Source organism: Pangasianodon hypophthalmus, chromosome 9 (assembly GCF_027358585.1).
Source record: "Pangasianodon hypophthalmus isolate fPanHyp1 chromosome 9, fPanHyp1.pri, whole genome shotgun sequence".
In the NCBI taxonomy this organism is placed as follows: domain Eukaryota; kingdom Metazoa; phylum Chordata; class Actinopteri; order Siluriformes; family Pangasiidae; genus Pangasianodon; species Pangasianodon hypophthalmus.
In genome coordinates, this window is record NC_069718.1 from 922,546 (window position 1) to 942,016 (window position 19,471).

Sequence of the window (19,471 nt, forward strand, 5' to 3'; positions counted from 1 at the left end):
GCCAAACTCACTGAAGCACAACACACAGCACTGAATCTACAGCTAAACACACTCTCTCATCACACTGATAATGACTATTAACTCTAATAAAAGAACACACAATGTCCAAAATGAAGCTTTATTTCCGCAGAGCAAAACTACAGGAAGAGCAACAGGACAGTGAAGAGAGTAAAGACAGAAATGTCAGCATTGTGTAGAACTGAAACTCTATTGTAGATGGATGTGTAAGCAGCTCAGTGTTAAATTGTATCTTGGAGCTGTTAGGCTTCACACTGGCTCTTTCTGAACGTGACCGGATGATTGACGCCGGCATGGGAGACCGTACAGACAAACTCCTCCCCCTTTTCCCAGAGTGCTTTGCTGAGGGTCAGGGTGCTGCTGCGTGTGTAACCGTCCTTCTTCTGTTCTTCTGCGCTGGTCAGAACCCCGTCCTTCACCTGGGAGCCGTCCACTGTCCAGCTCACCAGCGCCCCCTGTGGAGAGTAGGCAGACAGCAGGCAGAGCAGCGAGGCCGATCCCTCAGACAGCTGCAGAGAGGAGGGAGGGAGCAGAGACACGGAGGGCTTCACCGCGGGACCGGCTGGAGACCACAAACACACAATAAACTCACATTTACACACGCTTACACAACATTTACTCATTACTGCTTATTCACATTACTGCAGTTCAGTAGAACTACTCAGCAGGAGAACATTTACTAGTTACTCGTTATATTGTGGAGCCACTCGGACTTTGATCAGCTTTATTCGGGGAGTGTATTCCAGTCCTCCTAAGCTGTTCTGTTACTTTTACATGTAGTCCTACAGAAAAATAAATACACTGATGATGTAAATACACTGATATTCCACAGAATCAGGGCTGGAAAATGCAACATCACACCTTCCCTTTGAGTTTCCTGAGAACAAGATTTACTCTGTTACAAATCACATATCTGGCAAAAAGGCAATCAGTCCAGTGATGGAAATAACCACATCACACCACATCCACCTTTCTACACACTGTTTCTCTTTGTTTGGAGATTCAAAATCAGTACATCAGTAAAATTATAGAAGGCTCACAGGCACAGGATGAAGTTTTATACCACGTCCTTCACAGCACACAATATGAACTTAAGAAGCTGTGAATGTAAAAGTGCTCTGTTTACTGAGGAACACACTGCGAACTTATTCAGCTAACAGCTAACTCCTGACTTTTCTGTCTTTAGTGTTATTTTTATTTTACTGCAGCTGTGTGTCATTATCAAAAAAATCCACTATATTCTTTTTAAATGAATAAATAAATAGTGATTCTTTATGATGCCTAAATTATTTACTTACTAGAGTTCAACATAAATAATTTTCTAGTTGTCTAAACTTTATTCAATTTTCTGATTAACAATGAAATAAATTTATAGAATTTTAAATAAAGAAGAGAGACTTACTGATGATCAGTTTGGTTCCTCCACCGAAAGTCAACCACAGTGATACATTCTAATGAAGCCGTCGTACAAAAACCTCTGTTACACTACAGTGACCACACACACACACACACACACACACACACACACAGACACAGTTGTGGTGTTTGCATATGTGTGCTGTGTCACTGCTGCACACACTTTAAGAGCTGTAGTGCTGATCAGAGTGTGTTCAGTCCTTTCAGAGCCACTGACACGCAGCACAATGATGATGGTACTGATTCTACTGCTGGGGACACTGGGACTCCTCGCTCACCGTGAGACACTCTCTTTACTTTTATTATTCATACAAACCATCAAATCACTCTCACACTCATTACTACATTTGTTTCCATTATTTTAACTCCGCATCCTTTTCTTTAGAGTCCTTTGGGGAAACTGTCCTGACTCAGTCTCCAGGATCTCAGTCTGTTTCTCCAGGAGAATCTGTTACTCTCACCTGTAGCGCCAGTACCGATATTGATGATGACCTCCACTGGTACCTGCAGAAACCTGGAGAAGCTCCTAAACTCCTGATCAGATATGCATCTACTCGTCAGTCTGGCATTCCAGATCGTTTCATTGGCAGTGGATCTGGTTCACAGTATAATCTAAAAATCTCTGGAGTTCAGTCTGAAGATGCAGGAGATTATTACTGTCAGCAGGATGACAACCTTCCGTACACACAGTGTTATAGCGCCGTACAAAAACCTCCCTCAGCTGTAGAGGAAGTGCTCTGAGTCAGAAACACACACTGATCTGAGAACAGCTGCAGAGCTGCTAAAGCTGCACTCCACTGAACATCACCACAATAAAACATAAAGCTTCATTTGACTGAAGCTAAATGTGAAGCCAGTTTGATGCAGGTCTACGTGATGATGTAATGACTGTATTTATGGTGTCATTGTCATTACAGTATTAGCCAGTACATTCTCTCTGTACATTTTGCAAAGCAGAGGCAGACTGGAGGCCAAACCCCTCCACCCCAGCAGATACAGACTCCATCTCTGGAGCAGAATATGGCAAGGTGTGTAATATTAGACATTAGGCATTTCAGACATCTGTGCCTATAAAGCTCTTGCTTCCTTTACCCTGATTATATTCTGAGCTAAAAGAGCAGACAATCAGCTCCTGTCAGAGCACCTGGGTGATAAAAGATAAATATAATTGTAAATGAACGTAAAATGGTTGTGTCACTTTAAATTTGTTCTGAGCATGTTACCTGCTTTACGCAGTGGGGGGTAACGCAAAGTAGTCAGATCAGCAGAGAGAAGAGCGAAGATTCATGTTCCTCCACAGTGCATGAAGATAAAATTGAGTTTTATAGTGAATGGTGTCTTGATTCTGCTCAGTTTAAACCTAGTACCCTTTGGTAAAGCGGAGCGAGGTATGTAAAGTTGATGTATGTTACGTTTTGTAGTTAATTTCAAAGTCATATGAGCTCGTTTGTATGTATATGCTAATCGTGAGCTCTGCTTGTTAATTAGTTGTTTCAAACTGTCTTTATTCATTTCATGGCTTATTTTTCATCTGTTTCTCTGTAAATGTGAACTTTATTTATCGTATTTTTCTTTATATGAGTTGTATTTATTGGTTTTGTTGTTTCTTTGTGTAGTTTCACGGTGCTACGCAAACTAAAGCCTAATAGCGCTCTTCATGAGCGAAATAAAGAAAGAAGCACCTGTCAGAAACTCTCTGTGTTCCGTTTATGGATGACAAAAGGCAGCTACAGTGCATCTATCACATCGCTGCCGTCTTTTTCGCGGGAACGCAAAGCTACAGCACGGCCATTTCTTCGTGTGCAAGCAGCTGGGGGTCGTGACGTCATCGTAGAGGCTTAAAGAGCAAGGTCGGAAGGTGGCAGTGTACTGTCCTTCTACGTTGCAGATGTAGAGTGAGACTTTGAGTGACAAGAGAGTTTAAGAAGATAATATTCCTACGTAAGCTGCATCCAGTCACCCTGAACTTTGTAAGCTGAAATGCTCAAAAGGAAAAGAGAATATTTCATGGACATTTGAATTGAAAGGTTAAAATTGCAAAGTACTTTAAGTTGAAGGAAATAATTCATGCTATACAACACATCTATTTCATAGTTTCAAAACTGAAATACATTATTTTGAGTGAAATTTGAGCATTGCTTGAAGAAACTTGAATCTATTGAGCATTCAAAGAGTTATAATCAGTGTTAACTTTAACTATACTTTTGTGAAAATTGAAATTTTCTGGTGATTTCTGTTACAAGCAAATCTTTGAATGTTATATACATATATAGTTGTTTGTATTTGCATTGATCCTGCTTGCTAATATCTCTTGGGTGCTTACATACTAGAGGTCTGGTGAGAGTGGTATCACTTACTGCTGAAGTTTCGCCCTGATTATGGAAGCTGTGAATGCAGAGGAGGCTATGGAAGATACTGTTGTGCACATAGTCGAACAAATAAATTAGATGTCACTCCCAGCAGTAGAAATAAGCAACCAACCTGTGCAGCAGATCAGATCAAGCTCACGTGAAAGAAGCTTTAGAGAAAAAGGTCTAGAAATGCGTGAACAAGAAGCCAAGAAAAGAGAAAGCTTTCTGTGAAGCTTATAACAGCTGGAAGGAGACCGCAAAAGAGACTAGATCAAGACTGAAAATGTTCTGTTCATGTGAGAGTCTTGAAAAAATACAGCAAGACATTCAAAGCCGACATAATTCAGTTTATCAGCACTATGAACCAATACTGTGTAACCATGCTACTTCTCCAGACATTGTAAATCGTATGGACGCTTGTGCTGCACTGACTGCTGAGATCAGTGATCTTGTGAGTAAATGGCTGGAGACAATAGATGAAGATTACAATGAAGAGCTTGTGAAGGTAAGAGTGAGACAAGTGCTAAATAAAGATGAGTATGGATCCATCTTTGGATGCACAATAACAAACAAAGTTATTTCAGAGTCATTGCAGAGATCAGGAAATCAATCAAAGACCTCTTCCAAGATCTCAAGTAAACGAGCTGATGCAGAGGCAGAACTTGCAGCCAAACAAGAGCAAGCTAAAGCTATGCAAGAAATCCACAATCAACAAGCAAAGCTTAATAAAATGAAGAGTGATTAGAAGCTTTGTGAAGCTAAAATGCTTGCAGAAATAAAGCAAAGGGAGATCGAAATGCAGCTAAGGCTACAAGAGGGAAGAAAACGGTTACATCAGTTGCAAGTAGACAAAGAAGTAAAAGTAGCAGCAGCTAAAGTGTAATAATCACAATAATAATGTCAAAGTGTATAATGATCTTGAAGGAATCATTCAATGCGGTGATGAAGAAATAGACTCTAGCATTCACATTGGCTGTCAAAAGACAGAGCCCACATTTCGACTAAATCCAGAAGCTGAATTGTTCTTGCCTCAGCAAGCATTCTGTGAAGAGCATGAAGCCCAGCCATCTCAGGATAATGTTGCTGTAGCTCAAGCAATAGCAGACTCATTAAGCACACATCGACTGCCTGTTCCTGAACCCACAATCTTTGCTGGCGACCCCTTGAAATTCATAGACTGGAAGATGTCCTTCATGGCCCTTATTGATCAAAAGCCCCTCCCACCTGGTGAGAAGATGTTCTATCTTAAGAATTACCTCATTGGAGAAGCCCGCAAAGCAGTGGAGGGATATTTCTACAGAAATTCAGAGGACGCATACCAAGGTGCCTGGAAGGTCTTGCAAGACAGGTATGGGAATCCATTCATACTGCAAAGGGCTTTTTGAGACAAGCTGATGAGATGGCCCAAAATTGGGCTAAATGACCCTCTTGCCCTACGAGACTTCACAGATTTCCTGCAAGGATATGTCGAGGCAATTCCTCATGTTAAAGGACTAGCCATTCTAAATGACTGTGAAGAAAACGACAAGCTACTAAAGAAACTTCCTGAATGGATTGTTTGCAAGTGGAATCGAATTGTGGTGGAAGAGCTAGATGCATCAGGGGACTATCCAAGTTTCAAGCGCTTTACAGAGTTCATGCAAAAGGAAACCAGAATAGCATGTAACCCCATCACTTCCCCACTCTTCATGAATCTGAAAAATTCAGATGAAAGGTTTCCCAAGCGAGCTAAGGCTCTCAGTACAAAGGCTGATTTGAAAGATTTCAGCTCTAAAAGGCTTGAAACATCCAGCTCTAAGTCAAAAGTATCATGCTTCGTCTATAAAGATGAAAAACACAGCATTGCCCAATGTCTTACATTTGCAGAAAGAACCATTGAAGACAAGAAGACCTTCATTCAAGAAAATCACCTCTGCTTCGGGTGTCTCAGGAAAGGGCATATCGTTAAAGATTGCAAAAGACGGCATAAATGTGGAACATGTGGCCGCAATCAACCTACCTGCTTGCACGAATAAAGAGATAATGTGCCTCTAGAAGCATTAAAGAAAACTTCCATAGAAGTTCAAGCAAGTCAGGAAGTTCACAAAGTCATGGCCCATGCACTCACACAAAGTTCTTCTGCTACTTCCAGTATCGTGCCAGTCCTCATTTCTACAGTGGAAGAGCCACAAAGAGAAGTACTCACTTATGCTCTACTGGACACGCAGAGCGACTCAACTTTCATTTTGGAAGACCTTCTTGATGACTTAAATGCGATCAACCAGTGCAACTTAGACTCAGCACCATGACAGCTGTTGACACCATCACTGCAAGTAAAAGGGTTCGTGGTCTGCAAGTTTGAGGACTTCAAGCAACAAGCTCTATTCAACTACAGCAAGCATATACTAGAGACTTCATTCCTGTTGACAATATCCCAACCAAGAGGACAGCACTGCAGTGGCCTCACCTCAAACATCTGGCCAATCAATTGCCACCACTTCAGAACTGTGAAGTTGGACTGTTAATCGGATATGACTGCCCATCAGCTCTAGCTCCCCTTGAAGTCATAATAGGTGGTGAAAATGAACCATTTGCGCAAAGAACTGAGCTTGGTTAGAGTATTATAGGCATCTCCAATCCACACCTAGACAAACAGGGAAATCAGAGCTTCGTCCATAGATTTGCAGTTAAAGAAATACCTGTCCCATCACCCAATGATGTCTTGAGAATTCTAGAGTCAGATTTCAACGAGAAGGGTTATGAGGATAAAAGTGTGTCTCAAGAGGATGTTCGTTTCATACAGCATCTCAGTGCCAATATCAAACAGAAGGATAATGGACATTATGAACTTCCTCTCCCTTTCAAGTGTATCGGCCGACCCTCACTGCCAAATAACAAAAGGCTAGCAGCTGCCCGCTTTCAGCATTTGAAGAAAAGGCTCAAGTCTAGCAAGCAATATTCCAATCACTACAAGGCCTTCATGGAGGAGATCATTAACAGAGGTGATGCTGAACTGCCCCAGTTATACCTGAAGGAGAGACTGTATGGTACATTCCCCATCATGGGGTGTACCACCCTCAGAAACCAGATAAGCTGAGGGTCGTGTTCGATTGTTCAGCTAAGTTTTGCGGTATATCTCTAAATGACACTCTTCTGACCGGGCCTGACCTAATTAACTCATTAGTGGGAGTACTCTGCCGATTCAGAAAGGAACTAGTCGCAGTCACCTGCGATATATAAAAGCTGTTTCACCAGTTCCTCGTTCCTCCAGACGAACGCAATTATCTAAGGTTTCTATGGTGGGAGGGTGGAGACTGGGAGAAAGAGCCTCAAGACTATCGTATGGCAGTCCATCTCTTCGGCACTACATCGTCTCCTGGGTGTGCTAATTTCGGTCTGAAGTACCTGGCGCAGCAGCACAAAGCCAATCACCCATCAGCATCAGAGTTTGTGGAAAAGAACTTCTATGTAGACGATGGGTTAACCAGTGTTCGTTCAGTCGATGAAGCCAAAGAACTGATCGGAGGCTTGCAGCTTCATAAATTCAACTCAAATGAGGATGATGTTCTCTGCTGCATAGACCCATCAGAAAGGGATATCACATCTAAGCCCCTTGACTTAAACCTTGAAGTAACACAGACAGGACGTGTACTTGGTATTCAGTGGTCAACAAAAGATGACACTTTCAGCTTCAACATCAACTTTAAAGATCAGCCATCAACTCGCTGTGGTATCTTGTCTGTCATCGCCTCCCTGTACGACCCACTCGGATTTGTTGCACCATTCATTCTACAGAGAAAGTGTATCCTGCAAGAACTGTGCCGAAGAGGCAAAGGATGGGACAATCAGCTTCCAGGTGAATTATGTTCATGGTGGGAGGATTGGAAAAATGGTCTTCAGAAGCTTAAGGAAGTCGCCATACCAAGATGTTATCACCCAAATGCTTTCAATGAAATCATCAGAATGGAGCTGCACCACTTCTCCGACGCAAGTAATTCTGGATATGGAGCTTGCTCTTATCTCCGTTTCAAAAATGACAAGAGTAAAGTGCATTGCAGTTTGGTGATGGCAAAGGCCAGGGTTGCACCTACAAAAATCACAAGCATACCAAGATTGGAACTTGCGGCAGCTGTCTTATCTGCAAAAATGAGTGTCATGCTGAAAACAGAGCTTGAAATGAAGATTGAACAAGAATTCTTCTGGACAGATTCACAGGTTGTTCTGGCGAATATTAACAACGAAGCACGAAGTTTTCATGTATTCTTTGCTAACCGTGTGCAGCTGATAAGGGACATTACGGATCCGAGTCAGTGGTGTTACGTTAATACAACAGAAAACCCAGCTGATCATGCCTCCAGAGGGCTTCATGCATCTGACATCCCTTCATCGATCTGGTTATTAGGACCCAAATTTCTGTGGGAACAAGAAGTAAGTCCAACACCGTAAACCTCTGTCAACCTGCTTGTTGGTGACCCTGAAGTTAAATCAGTCCAAACATTCGTGACCACAGTTGGTGACAGTACGGACATTCTCAGTCGTTTCAGTCGATTTTCTTCTTGGTCAATGCTTCTAAAGGTTGTTGCAAGGATAAAAAGACTAGGATCAAAACAGAAATACCCCAGTGATTCTGTGACTGTTGAGGAGCATCAGAGGGCTGCTGAAGTGGTGATCAAGCTTGTCCAGCAGGAAACGTTCTCCAAAGAAATAAGAATGATCGAGAAGGGGAACACTCTTCCAAGTGCTAGTGCATCGTACCACCTAGATCCCCTTTTGGACAAAGGTCTTTTTCGTGTAGGTGGAAGACTGAGAAAGTCATCACTTTCTGTCAAAATCAAACTCAAATGGAGCTTAGAACGAATGGATTTTGGATCATTGGAGGCAGCAAGTCAGTCGCCAAGCTGATACACAAGTGTGTGCAATGTCGAAAACTTAGACGACCGACAGAAGAACAACGAATGGCAGAACTTCCCAAAGAGCGTGTTGAAGTATCCGCTCCCTTCACATTCTGCGGCATGGACTGTTTTGGGCCATTTGTCATAAAGAGAGCTCGCAAGGAGTACAAGAGATATGGCCTAATATTCACTTGTCTATCATCTTGCGCAGTTCATATTGAGATGATTGAAGATTTGTCTACAGATACCTTCATCAATTCCTTGAGGTGCTTTATCAGCCTTAGAGGAGCAGTTCGCAAACTTCAGTGTGACCATGGTACCAACTTTGTCGGAGCCAGAAATGAATTCAAAGAATCACTGAAACAAGTTGACACCAAAGTTCTGGAAGTCTTTCTCTCCGAGAAACAATGCGAGTTTGTCTTTAATGCTCCTTCTGCAAGCCACGCTGGAGGCATCTGGGAGCGTCAAATACGAACTGTGCGAAATGTACTCAATGCCACACTTGCTCAGTGCCCAGGCAGGCTTGACGATGCTTCACTTAGAACGCTGTTCTATGAAGCAATGTCTATAGTTAATAGTCGTCCACTAACAGTAGATGGCATTAATGATTAAGATTAAAGATTAATGATGGCATTAATGAGCAGTTTTGGAGTCATTGGAAGAAGGAGTATCTTCTTAACATTTCAACGTGCCAAAAGTGGCATACTCCTCGCCGAAACCTCAGAGTAAATGATGTTGTAATCATCAAAGAGGATATGCTCCCAAGAAGTCAATGGCAGTTAGGCAGAGTGGTTGAAACTGTCAAAGAGAGTGATGGATTTGTTAGGCGAGTGAAGGTACAAGTAGGAGAACGAAAACTCGCTAGCAAACGTGATCAACCCTCCAAGCCCACAATCATTGAAAGACCCATTCAGAAATTGGTGGTGCTGCTTGAAGAAGAGTGACTCTTAATGGCTTGGGTGATACCCTGACATTAGACCAAGTAATTATTTCTGAAATGCTTTCTAGTCATTACATATATTCATGAAACAGAAAGGTGGTCATATAAAGGTTCAAAATCATGTTCTGATTCATTTTAAGTTTGTTCTGTTCATTCATCATACCATGATTGGTGGGAGTGTAAATGAATGTAAAATGGTTGTGTCACTTTAAATTTGTACTGAGCATGTTACCTGCTTTACGCAGTGGGGGGTAACGCAAAGTAGTCAGATCAGCAGAGAGAAGAGCGAAGATTCATGTTCCTCTACAGTGCATGAAGATAAAATTGAGTTTTATGCGAATGGTGTCTTGATTCTGCTCAGTTTAAACCTAGTACCCTTTGGAAAGCGGAGCGAGGTATATAAAGTTGACGTATGTTACGTTTTGTAGTTAATTTCAAAGTCATATGAGCTCGTTTGTATGTATATGCTAATCGTGAGCTCTGCTTGTTAATTAGTTGTTTCAAACTGTCTTTATTCATTTCATGGCTTATTTTTCATCTGTTTCTCTGTAAATGTGAACTTTATTTATCGTATTTTTCTGTATATGAGTTGTATTTATTGGTTTTGTTGTTTCTTTGTGTAGTTTCACGGTGTTACACAAACTAAAGCCTAATAGTGCTCTTCACGAGAGAAATAAAGAAAGAAGCACCTGTCAGAAACTCTCTGTGTTCCGTTTATGGATGCCAAAGGGCAGCTACAATTCTTAGGAGGAAAATAATATACTTTGAGCTTCATAAAGCTAAATCAACACAAACTTACTCATTTGTAGCAACAAAGGAAACATTTCATGCCTTTAAAACAAGCTTACATCATCGCAAATCCATAAATCCAACTGTATAATGCAGAGAGTCTGCAAAGTAGCCTATATGCTCCATAATCTTTAGCACCTGTAAAGAATTGTGTTCTAACCTGTAGACTAGAGATCTAGGTCTGTAGCTTCAGGAGGTTCAGATTGTAGGAAAGGGGCTGATTTGAGAAGTGCTCGGATGTTGTACAAGGCTGATGGTAAGTTCTTATTTCTGTCTAAACAATCTCTGACTTTATTGATTTGAAACATAAAGGTTTTATTTGTCAGAAATTGCTTTATAGTCCAGTGTGTTAAATGCTGAAATAATGTAGAACATCTGAATCTGGTAAATAAATCAGAATGGTTTAAATCTTTAATAAGAGTAAGATACACACACTGGGCCTCATTTATCAATCCTTTAGTAAAGTTGTGTGTAAATGTTTGCACAGACCCGAGCGTCCTTCTTTTACACAGTGGCATTTCTTCTTCATTGAATCACTAGTCATATTTATATTCATTTAGGGATTTATGTTGACCTGCGGCTTTTAATTATAATTTCATATTTAAAACTTATTTCATTAATGACATGAAACAACTGGGTTTCACAAAAATCTCATTACATTTGTTTGTGCATTTGTGATTGAAATCAATAAGATCTATAAACTTAACAGCATAATCTGTGTATAAAAGTGCAGTAATCCATGATAATTATATGATTTGAAGCCGATCAGTCGAGGTTTACATTATTGACTCTCCTTATGCATAAATTTACATAAACTCAGGACTGAAATGAAAGATACAAACATTTTACTGAACTAATGGGATTTTCATGAACACCAAATTTCTTGTGTAAATGCTCCTGTGAATGATTTATGAATAAATCCATTCATATCCAGTTTGATAAATGAAGCCCATTAATCCCATCTTCCTTTGTAAGAATATTCCAGAATGAGTCTCTTACCTATTGTTTAATGTATTTTCTTTGTTGGTGGATCTGGACAAAGAAAATTGTGCCTTGTTCCGCCTGAGGCAGAGAGCTCTACAGGCTCTTATCTTAATAAACTTGTTGGTGGGAAAACAACTTTGTACGTAGTTCCAATACAAGGAACCCTTGATATTTCCCTTTCTCTTTCACTGCAAAAGAGTTTGAAAAAATGCCCAAAGCCACATGCCGTTCCTGTGTGGTAACCATGCCTGTTCAGTAGCTGTGTCTTCATGCAGCCTCTTGTGAAGCTGTAAAAGTCTCTTATTAAAAGCCTCTATTACACTACAGTGACACACACACACACGTTTCCATAGAGAGAGGTTCCACTTTGCATTAGCAGCTCATGCTTCAGCGCTCTGCGAGTGTTTATAGCCCTGTGACTTTAACACTTCATGACTGAGAGCTGCTGCTCAGCGACTTCACCCACAGCAACCATGAGTTTGATCAGCGTCTTCATCTGCACACTGGCCCTCTGCGCTCGAGGTAACACAATGTTTTATCTTCTACTGTTCAGCTGACAAATCCATAGTAGAAGTAGGCCGACTAGACGAACTTCAAACTCAACATCATTATTAATGTAGGGAACAGATTTATTCTTCTTATTTTTTTCAGGATCCAGAGGTCAGGTGACTGTGACTCAGAGTCCTGCAGTGAAATCTTTTTCTCCAGGAGACACACTCACCATCAGCTGTAAAACCAGCTCTGCTGTTGTTGATTACTGTGGTGGTAGCAACGACTGTTTGTCCTGGTATCAGCAGAAAGCTGGAGAAGCTCCTAAACTCCTGATCTATTATGCTAGCACTAGAGCATCAGGTATTCCAGCTCGTTTCAGTGGCAGTGGATCTGGATCTGATTTCACTCTGACCATCAGTGGAGTCCAGACTGAAGATGCTGGAGATTATTACTGTCAGAGTTTACATGAGATCAGTAGTAGCTATGTGTTCACACAGTGTTAGAGTGTCGTACAAAAACCTGGGTGAGTGTGACTGCTGCAGCTGGGACCTACTTCAGGTGCTGAGGGGGACGATGTGATACAGCACAATGACACACACTGTGGAGGAGAACACACACTCACACACTCTCACAAACACACAACATTCACTACTCTAAACGCATATACACACATACTCTCTACTCTATACACACTCACTACTCCACACAAACACACTTCTACTACTGCTACTACTACTACTACTACACACACTACTGAACACACACACCACCACCACACTCACTCACTACTACGCACACACACCTATGATAGCAAAAGTTCTTGTTTCTCCACTACAGGATTTTTCACGTTCTCTTCTAGCGTATTTTCATTTTTTTTTCTCTTGAAGAGCGCTTTTGTATTTTGTCAAGACAGCGAGCGGAGGCCGTCCACACCGGATCCACGCCGTCTAAAATAACATCAACTAACCTTCGACTAAGGTGTGTTAAACAACATGTCGAGTGTGTTGAGTGCAGGATGTTTAGTCACTCTTCCTCCATCATTAGTAATAGCTTTATTTGTGATAAATGCATGTTAGTTAGCTCTCTGTCGGAGAAGATTGCAGCATTAGAGGTGCGCATCCAGACTCTAGAGAGGGTTAGTGAGAGTGAGAGCAGCGTAGTTTCTGTAGGGGAAAGTCTGGATGCCTTAGGCGGAGTTAGTAATCCCCCAACTCCAGCATTAGAGCCCTCACAGCGGGGCGAATGGGTGACGACTCGGGGGCATAATCGCAAAGCGAGTGAATATACTGGGAGCCAGGGCACCGGACATAGCAGGTAATCTTAGGGTCTTAGGCAAGCACAGGTTCTCAAAGATAGTTATTCATGTAGGAGCTAATGTTACTAAGAGTAACGTGGTAGAGGTGTGTGCGAAGGCGATGTCCAATGCAGTAGTATGCTCTGGCCCCATCCCAATGCAGCATGGCGATGTAGCTTACAGCAGGTTATGGTCCCTGAACTGCTGGATGTCTCGGTGGTGCTCCGAAAACAATGTGGGCTTTATAGATAATTGGACTAACTTTGAGGACAAGGCTGGCCTTTTAGGGCGGGACGGTGTCCATCCCACTTGGGAAGGTGCTGCTCTCATTTCTTGCAGCATAGCACATAGTCTAAGAACAGGACTAGTTAATTGGTGAAAAGTCAGGGCCAAGGCCAGGGAGCAGACAAGCAGGCTAAACCGACCGTCTGCTTGCTGCACTGAATCGTCACTTAGGTTCCACTGTATTCAGACTGTGTCTGTTCCCCGAGCTAAACAAAATTATAGACATACTCAGACTGTTTTAGTAACCTGTTACGTCCCGTGACGTGAATTATATGGTGTATACTGGTGATTGTGTCTCCCCTTTATTTCTCTCTCTCTCTCCCTCTCTCTCCCTCCACGCAGCGCTCCAAACTATCAGCAGCTGAGCCTAATTAGCGGGAGCGTGGTTCTTCTGTCAAGCGGGTGAAACAGCAGATATAAGGCGGCAGGGAAGCAGAGCTTGGAGAGAGTCCCTTTTCTGCTATCCCAAACAACGTGTTGAGTACTTGCTGTTGAGCAAACGTGTAATCGGTGAATCTGTGGTGTGTATATGAAGTGGTCATTTGATCTTTTTGTGAATTAAACAGTAAAACCGTGTTGGGAGACGGGAGCCTGTTCATTAGGGCTTTATACCCTTTCTGTTTTTTCTCCTGTTTTTATGTCAGTCAGGGAGAGAGGTAAGACAACTGTCTTTGATTTGCTTTTCTTTTGGTAGGTAATTTATATAGTTTAAATCCTTTAGGAAGATCTTGTTTTGTTTATTATTTTGGCGTTGCCCTCTCCTGACGATTTGGTTGTTTTCTGTTTATCGATCTTTGTTTGTTATTTACTTGATTTGCTAAGCCGGCAAATAAACCACTTCATTTGAGTATATTCCGTGTGTGGGTGCTGTTAATTAAGTGTTGTAAGTGTAAACTGAGCTGGGATAGGGGAAAAGGAGACTTCTCCACGCGGGTTTTGCTGAAATTTTTCGTTGGCTAATCTTTTTTAGAGCCACATTTTTACTTTTTTTTGTGTTACTTCCTCCCCAATCCCTAGACTAAGGAGAGAATGTAACAAACCTAATTAACATAAAATTAAACCAAGCCGAATGCATAGGCAGCACCGTTGATCTGAAGTTAGGACTGTTGAATATTAGATATCTTAAGTCTAAAGTGCTTATTGTTAATGAAACCATTACTGATCAGGAGTTTAATGTACTGTGTTTAACAGAAACGTGGATTAAACCAAACAAGTTTGTAGCATAAAATGAATCTAGTCCTCCCGGGTACAGTTACATACATCAGCCCCGTCTAACTGGCAAAGGAGGAGGCGTCGCAGTCATTTATAATGATAATCTAGCCGTCACACAAAAACCTAGTCATAAATTCAACGCATTTGAAGTTCTTTATTCTAACATAACATACGTAGCCACTAAAAATAAGTCTACCCAGGTGATTCCAGTAATTATTATTTACAGACCCCCAGGGCCATATTCTGAATTCCTATGTGAATTTGCGGATTTCATCTCTAACCTGGTTGTTTCTTTAGACAAGGCATTAATTGTTGGAGACTTTAATATTCATTTTGATAATCCAGATGACCCTCTGAGAACAGCAGTTGTGTCCATTCTAGATTCAGTAGGGGTTAATCAGAATGTAATAGGACCCACCCATAGTGGTGGTCACACTCTTGATTTAATACTAACATTCGGATTAAATATAGAAAATAGAGTCTCATGTCCACAGTCTGAAGCTATCCCAGATCATTACCTTATCTCATTTAAAATGTGTATTAATCATAATATATGCACCTTGCCACGTCACCATGTCAAACGTACGTTCACGTCAACAACTGCACAGAGTTTTATCAGTAATCTCCCAGATTTATCAACCATGATTGGATCACCGTCTGATCCCGAAGAACTTGACCAGGCAACTGAATGTTTAGAATCAACGTTCTGCAACCCGCTAGATAAGACAGCTCCACTTAAAAGAAAAATAATTAGGGAGAAAAAGCTAGCACCCTGGTATAGTGATCACACACGAACTTTAAAACAGACCACTCGAAAACTAGAACGTAAATGACGTCAAACTAAATAGGTAGTATTTCAAATAGCATGGAAGGAGAGCCTTTTGAGCTATAGGAAAGCTCTTATTGCAGCGACGTCAATGTATCTCTCCACCCTAATTGAAGATAACAGAAATAATCCTAGATTCTTATTTAATACTGTAGCAAAATTAACTAGAAAGAAGAGCACAACAGAAACATACACACAATCATTATATAGCAGCGATGACTTCATGAATTTTTTCAATGGTAAAATTGAAAATATCAGGCAAGAAATTCAGACTATTAATTTAAAATCGGACAGTTCTATAACTAACCCTGTAGATGATAATATAATAATATAATAATAATATCAGATCAACAATTAGAATGTTTTACTCCCCTTGAAGAGACCGAATTAATTTCAGTAATCATCAAAATCATCAACCTGTGTACTAGTTCCTTTACCTACTTGTATCTTTTAAAGATAATCAATTCTTCCCTTAGCATTGGCTATGTAAATAAATCTTTTAAATTAGCAGTTATCAAGCCCTTGATTAAAAAACCTGACCTTGACCCCTGTCAGCTGTCTAACTATAGACCAATATCAAACTTCCCCTTTATCTCCAAGGTCCTAGAAAAGATTGTAGCACAGCAGCTATGCTCATACTTACATAGGAATAACATTCATGAAATGTATCAGTCAGGATTTAGGCCTCATCATAGCACAGAGACAGCGCTGGTTAAAGTTGTAAATGACTTACTACTGGCCTCTGATTGGGGTTGTGTCTCCTTGCTTTTGCTGTTTGACCTTAGTGCAGCTTTTGACACCATTGATCATGCTATTCTCCTCGATAGACTAGAAAATGTAGTAAGCATTAAGGGAACAGCCCTTTCCTGGCTCAGGTCTTATTTGACTGATCGTTATCAGTTTGTAGACGTAAATGGTGACTTCTCTTCGCATACTAAGTAAAGTTTGGTGTTCCGCAAGGCTCTGTTTTAGGCCCACTGCTGCGGACAACTACAGGAAGCCAGTGGAGAGAGCATAGCAATGGGATGGTGTGGGAGAAGTTGGGAAGGTTGAAAACCAGTCGTGCAGCTGCATTCTGGATCAGTTGCAAAGACGAATGGCAGTCAGAGGCAGACCTGCCAGGAATGAGTTGCATTAGTCCAGTCTGGAAATGACAAGGGACTGAACAAGTACCTGTGTGGCCTGTGTGGAAAGAAATGGACAAATTTTTCTGATATTATAAAGGAGAAATCAGCATGAGCGTGTGAGATTAGCAATATGGGAAGAAAAGGACAGTTGATTGTCCATGGTTGCCCCAAGGTTGCGTGCAGTAACCGAAGGCAAGATCAGAGAGTTGTCAAGGGAGATTGCAAGATCCTAAGATGAGTATGAATGACCTGGGATTCTTTTGTTGTTTCTTTTGCGCTCAAGCTGAAGGTTTGCTATTAGCACACTATCCCAACAACCTCTGCAATATTGTTTCAAAAGTTGTCGCTCAGCTTCATCAGCAGAAATACCACCTCTCTTTATCACTTTGAGGAGAGCTGTCCGTAAGCATTGCAAATACAAGGAAGGCCTTTCACCAGTGACCTGCAGCTATGCAGAAATTTTGCAAAGAGGTCATCACCATCTTCCAAAGTATCGAAACGCTGTTGCACCCAAGTATTTTACAATTTCTGATGCTGGGGGCAGTAGACTGTCCAGAATCTTCCTAGACCGATGTAAGTCAGAAAGACAAGGGTCCCTAAGGTTTAATTCCACACTATTTTGCCAGGTATCATAATCAACTTTCACTTGGACGAAGACTCTTACCAGAGAACACTCTTAGTCTGAATTGTGCATGTGTATGTGAAACTTCTTCGTTCCTTTTGACTCCTGGGCATTCAGTTTGTTTGAGTGGAGGAAAAGAATCAAGTCTGCAAGGATCAGTCACTAGGGGTGGTTTTGGCTCACCTGCATCTAACAAACTGCCAACAGCTGATGCAGTGGTTTGGAAAAGCTGCTCTTTTAGAAGGTCATCAAAAGTTCTTGGCTATCTTCTGCAGTTCTGTAAAGTTGCTTCAGCGCTCAGTCAGCATTATTACAGTGCTCAGTCACTGCCAGCAGATAAACATTTGATATAAGTTGAACAAAGCAAGAGACATTGTGTGGACCTTTGAAAGTTATAAGGCAGTAGAGGTTCGAGAGTCACTAGGGCAGAACAGCTTTCATACTCAACAATGACGTCTCTATGGTAAGGTCTATGTCTTCTTCTAGTTCTGTGTCAATTAGTTCCTTATTTATCACTGAGTTTGCAACTGTGACCTTTTCAATATCCATGTTTATCAGAATTTACACTATTTCTGGTCTGTGTGATCTGTTTCTTTTTTCTTTTAGGTTTAAAATTCACAGAATATAAAATACAACTGCTCTCCTGGCTGGCTCTCAAAGATTTTTTTGTAATGAAGTGTGTCACATGCCCTTCAATATAGGCTTAAAGGATTAGAGCACAGTGAGATGGACCAGTGTCTAGGTTAGTAAAGAGCAGGGCTGATAATGGAAATAAATAACACACAGACTCTCAGATGAAATCAGCATATATTGTGTTGGAACAATAAATTGCACAATATGAACAAGGAATGAAACTTCCTGACAAAGAAAAAAAACAATAAATGACAATAAATGACATGTAAAGTGTACTCTTTGTTTGTAGTCTTTTCTCTTTACATATAATTTGGTTCTTTTTTCTTCTTCTTTTGAAGTTTATTTCGCTGGTAAATTAGCCTATTTATCTGGGTGTTAGGATTCTTTTAATGGCTTTATTCATCTGGTTTGTATAACTATTTGACTTTTAATCTTTTAGTCTATTTAAAAATTCTAATGTCTGGTTTATCTAATAGACTTCTAATTTTTTTCCTTGCTTAAATATTTGGTCTTATCCCTATTTATACTTTTGACTCCTAATGAAAATGATACCCCCCTTTTACACTCTACAATATCACATAAGATCACAGATCCATTAAAAGTAACTAAAACAATCATAACTCAAGAAAAAATCTCAGATCATAACCACAGTATTCGGTAACAGCGATAACTCAGATATACATTCAATAGCCAATGTATAGACACTTTAGAAGGCACTTTTGTTTCTGCAAAATGTCACCAGTAATGTCCTTTAAATTGTTCAGTGTGTGGGAGTACAGAAAAGAAGAAAAATAAAGTCAGTTCGGTCATCCTTGTCTGGCTCGCCATCGTAGTTCCACAGGTTTTCAATCAAAACCATAATCCTGACCTGTTTTATACAAAACAGTGCCATGAATTTCAACAGACAACAGGTACAACTTTAGCATAACCTTTTTTTCTCAAAAATGGAACTTCGAAATGACCCAAATGCTTCTTATCTTCCCTGCTGAGTGCATCTCTACATGAACGCATGTGTGCGCATGTAACTGCATTCACTTCTGGATGAGTAAAACTGATCGTGTAAAATTGCACAATACTCCATATTAATTCTCAATAATCATGTAAAACACTTTACAGCAACAATATCTAAATGACTAAAAAAAGAAAGTACATCTGTAAATAAAAATCATTCTAAAAAAAACAATGCAAGGAAAGCTCACCAAATCCATGGGTGTTTTGTAAGCGATTAGCATCCACTTCAAAATCAGTCATCACAGCTCTTAAAATGGTCTATTACTACAGGGGTTCTGCAATGTCATATGTCACTCTATTAATTATTTAAGAATTGTTTTATCCTTTCTTTAGTTTTCTTTCTCTCATCTCGCCTCATGTTTAACGTTGCATGTTCTCTCTACTTTTGTGATTCTGTCTGAGAACATCACACAAATTCCATGGCACCTGTACATGTGTGCCTGGTTGTATTTTTATTATTAAATATTTTAAATATATTTTTAAATAGCGACTTTGGTTATACCCCTTATTAGATTTTATTCTCAATTTTGATAAAAAAAATATGGTTATTAAATTCTATATTATTTATTAACATAATTATTTTCCCTTTTTTTTAGGTAT

General features: G+C 40.5%; 1 long non-coding RNA gene and 3 gene segments (V, D, J or C); 3 read left to right on the plus strand and 1 right to left on the minus strand.

The window, feature by feature from the left end:
- Positions 1 to 260: 260 nt before the first annotated feature.
- On the minus strand, positions 261 to 641 carry LOC128318840 (immunoglobulin kappa constant-like). The segment is given in 2 exon segments: positions 261 to 580; positions 638 to 641. Coding segments are annotated over 2 exon segments (324 nt in total).
- An 893-nt stretch (positions 642 to 1,534) lies between these two features.
- On the plus strand, positions 1,535 to 3,357 carry LOC117596677 (immunoglobulin kappa variable 6D-21-like). The segment is given in 2 exon segments: positions 1,535 to 1,713; positions 1,820 to 3,357. Coding segments are annotated over 2 exon segments (408 nt in total).
- An 8,348-nt stretch (positions 3,358 to 11,705) lies between these two features.
- LOC113525249 (immunoglobulin kappa variable 3-11-like) lies at positions 11,706 to 12,606 on the plus strand. The segment is given in 2 exon segments: positions 11,706 to 11,891; positions 12,021 to 12,606. Coding segments are annotated over 2 exon segments (435 nt in total).
- Positions 12,607 to 12,752: 146 nt separating this feature from the next.
- LOC113525250 (uncharacterized) lies at positions 12,753 to 14,290 on the plus strand. Its single transcript, XR_003402643.3, has 2 exons — positions 12,753 to 12,839; positions 13,783 to 14,290. It is a non-coding gene; the product is annotated as an uncharacterized LOC113525250 (long non-coding RNA).
- Positions 14,291 to 19,471: the final 5,181 nt, after the last annotated feature.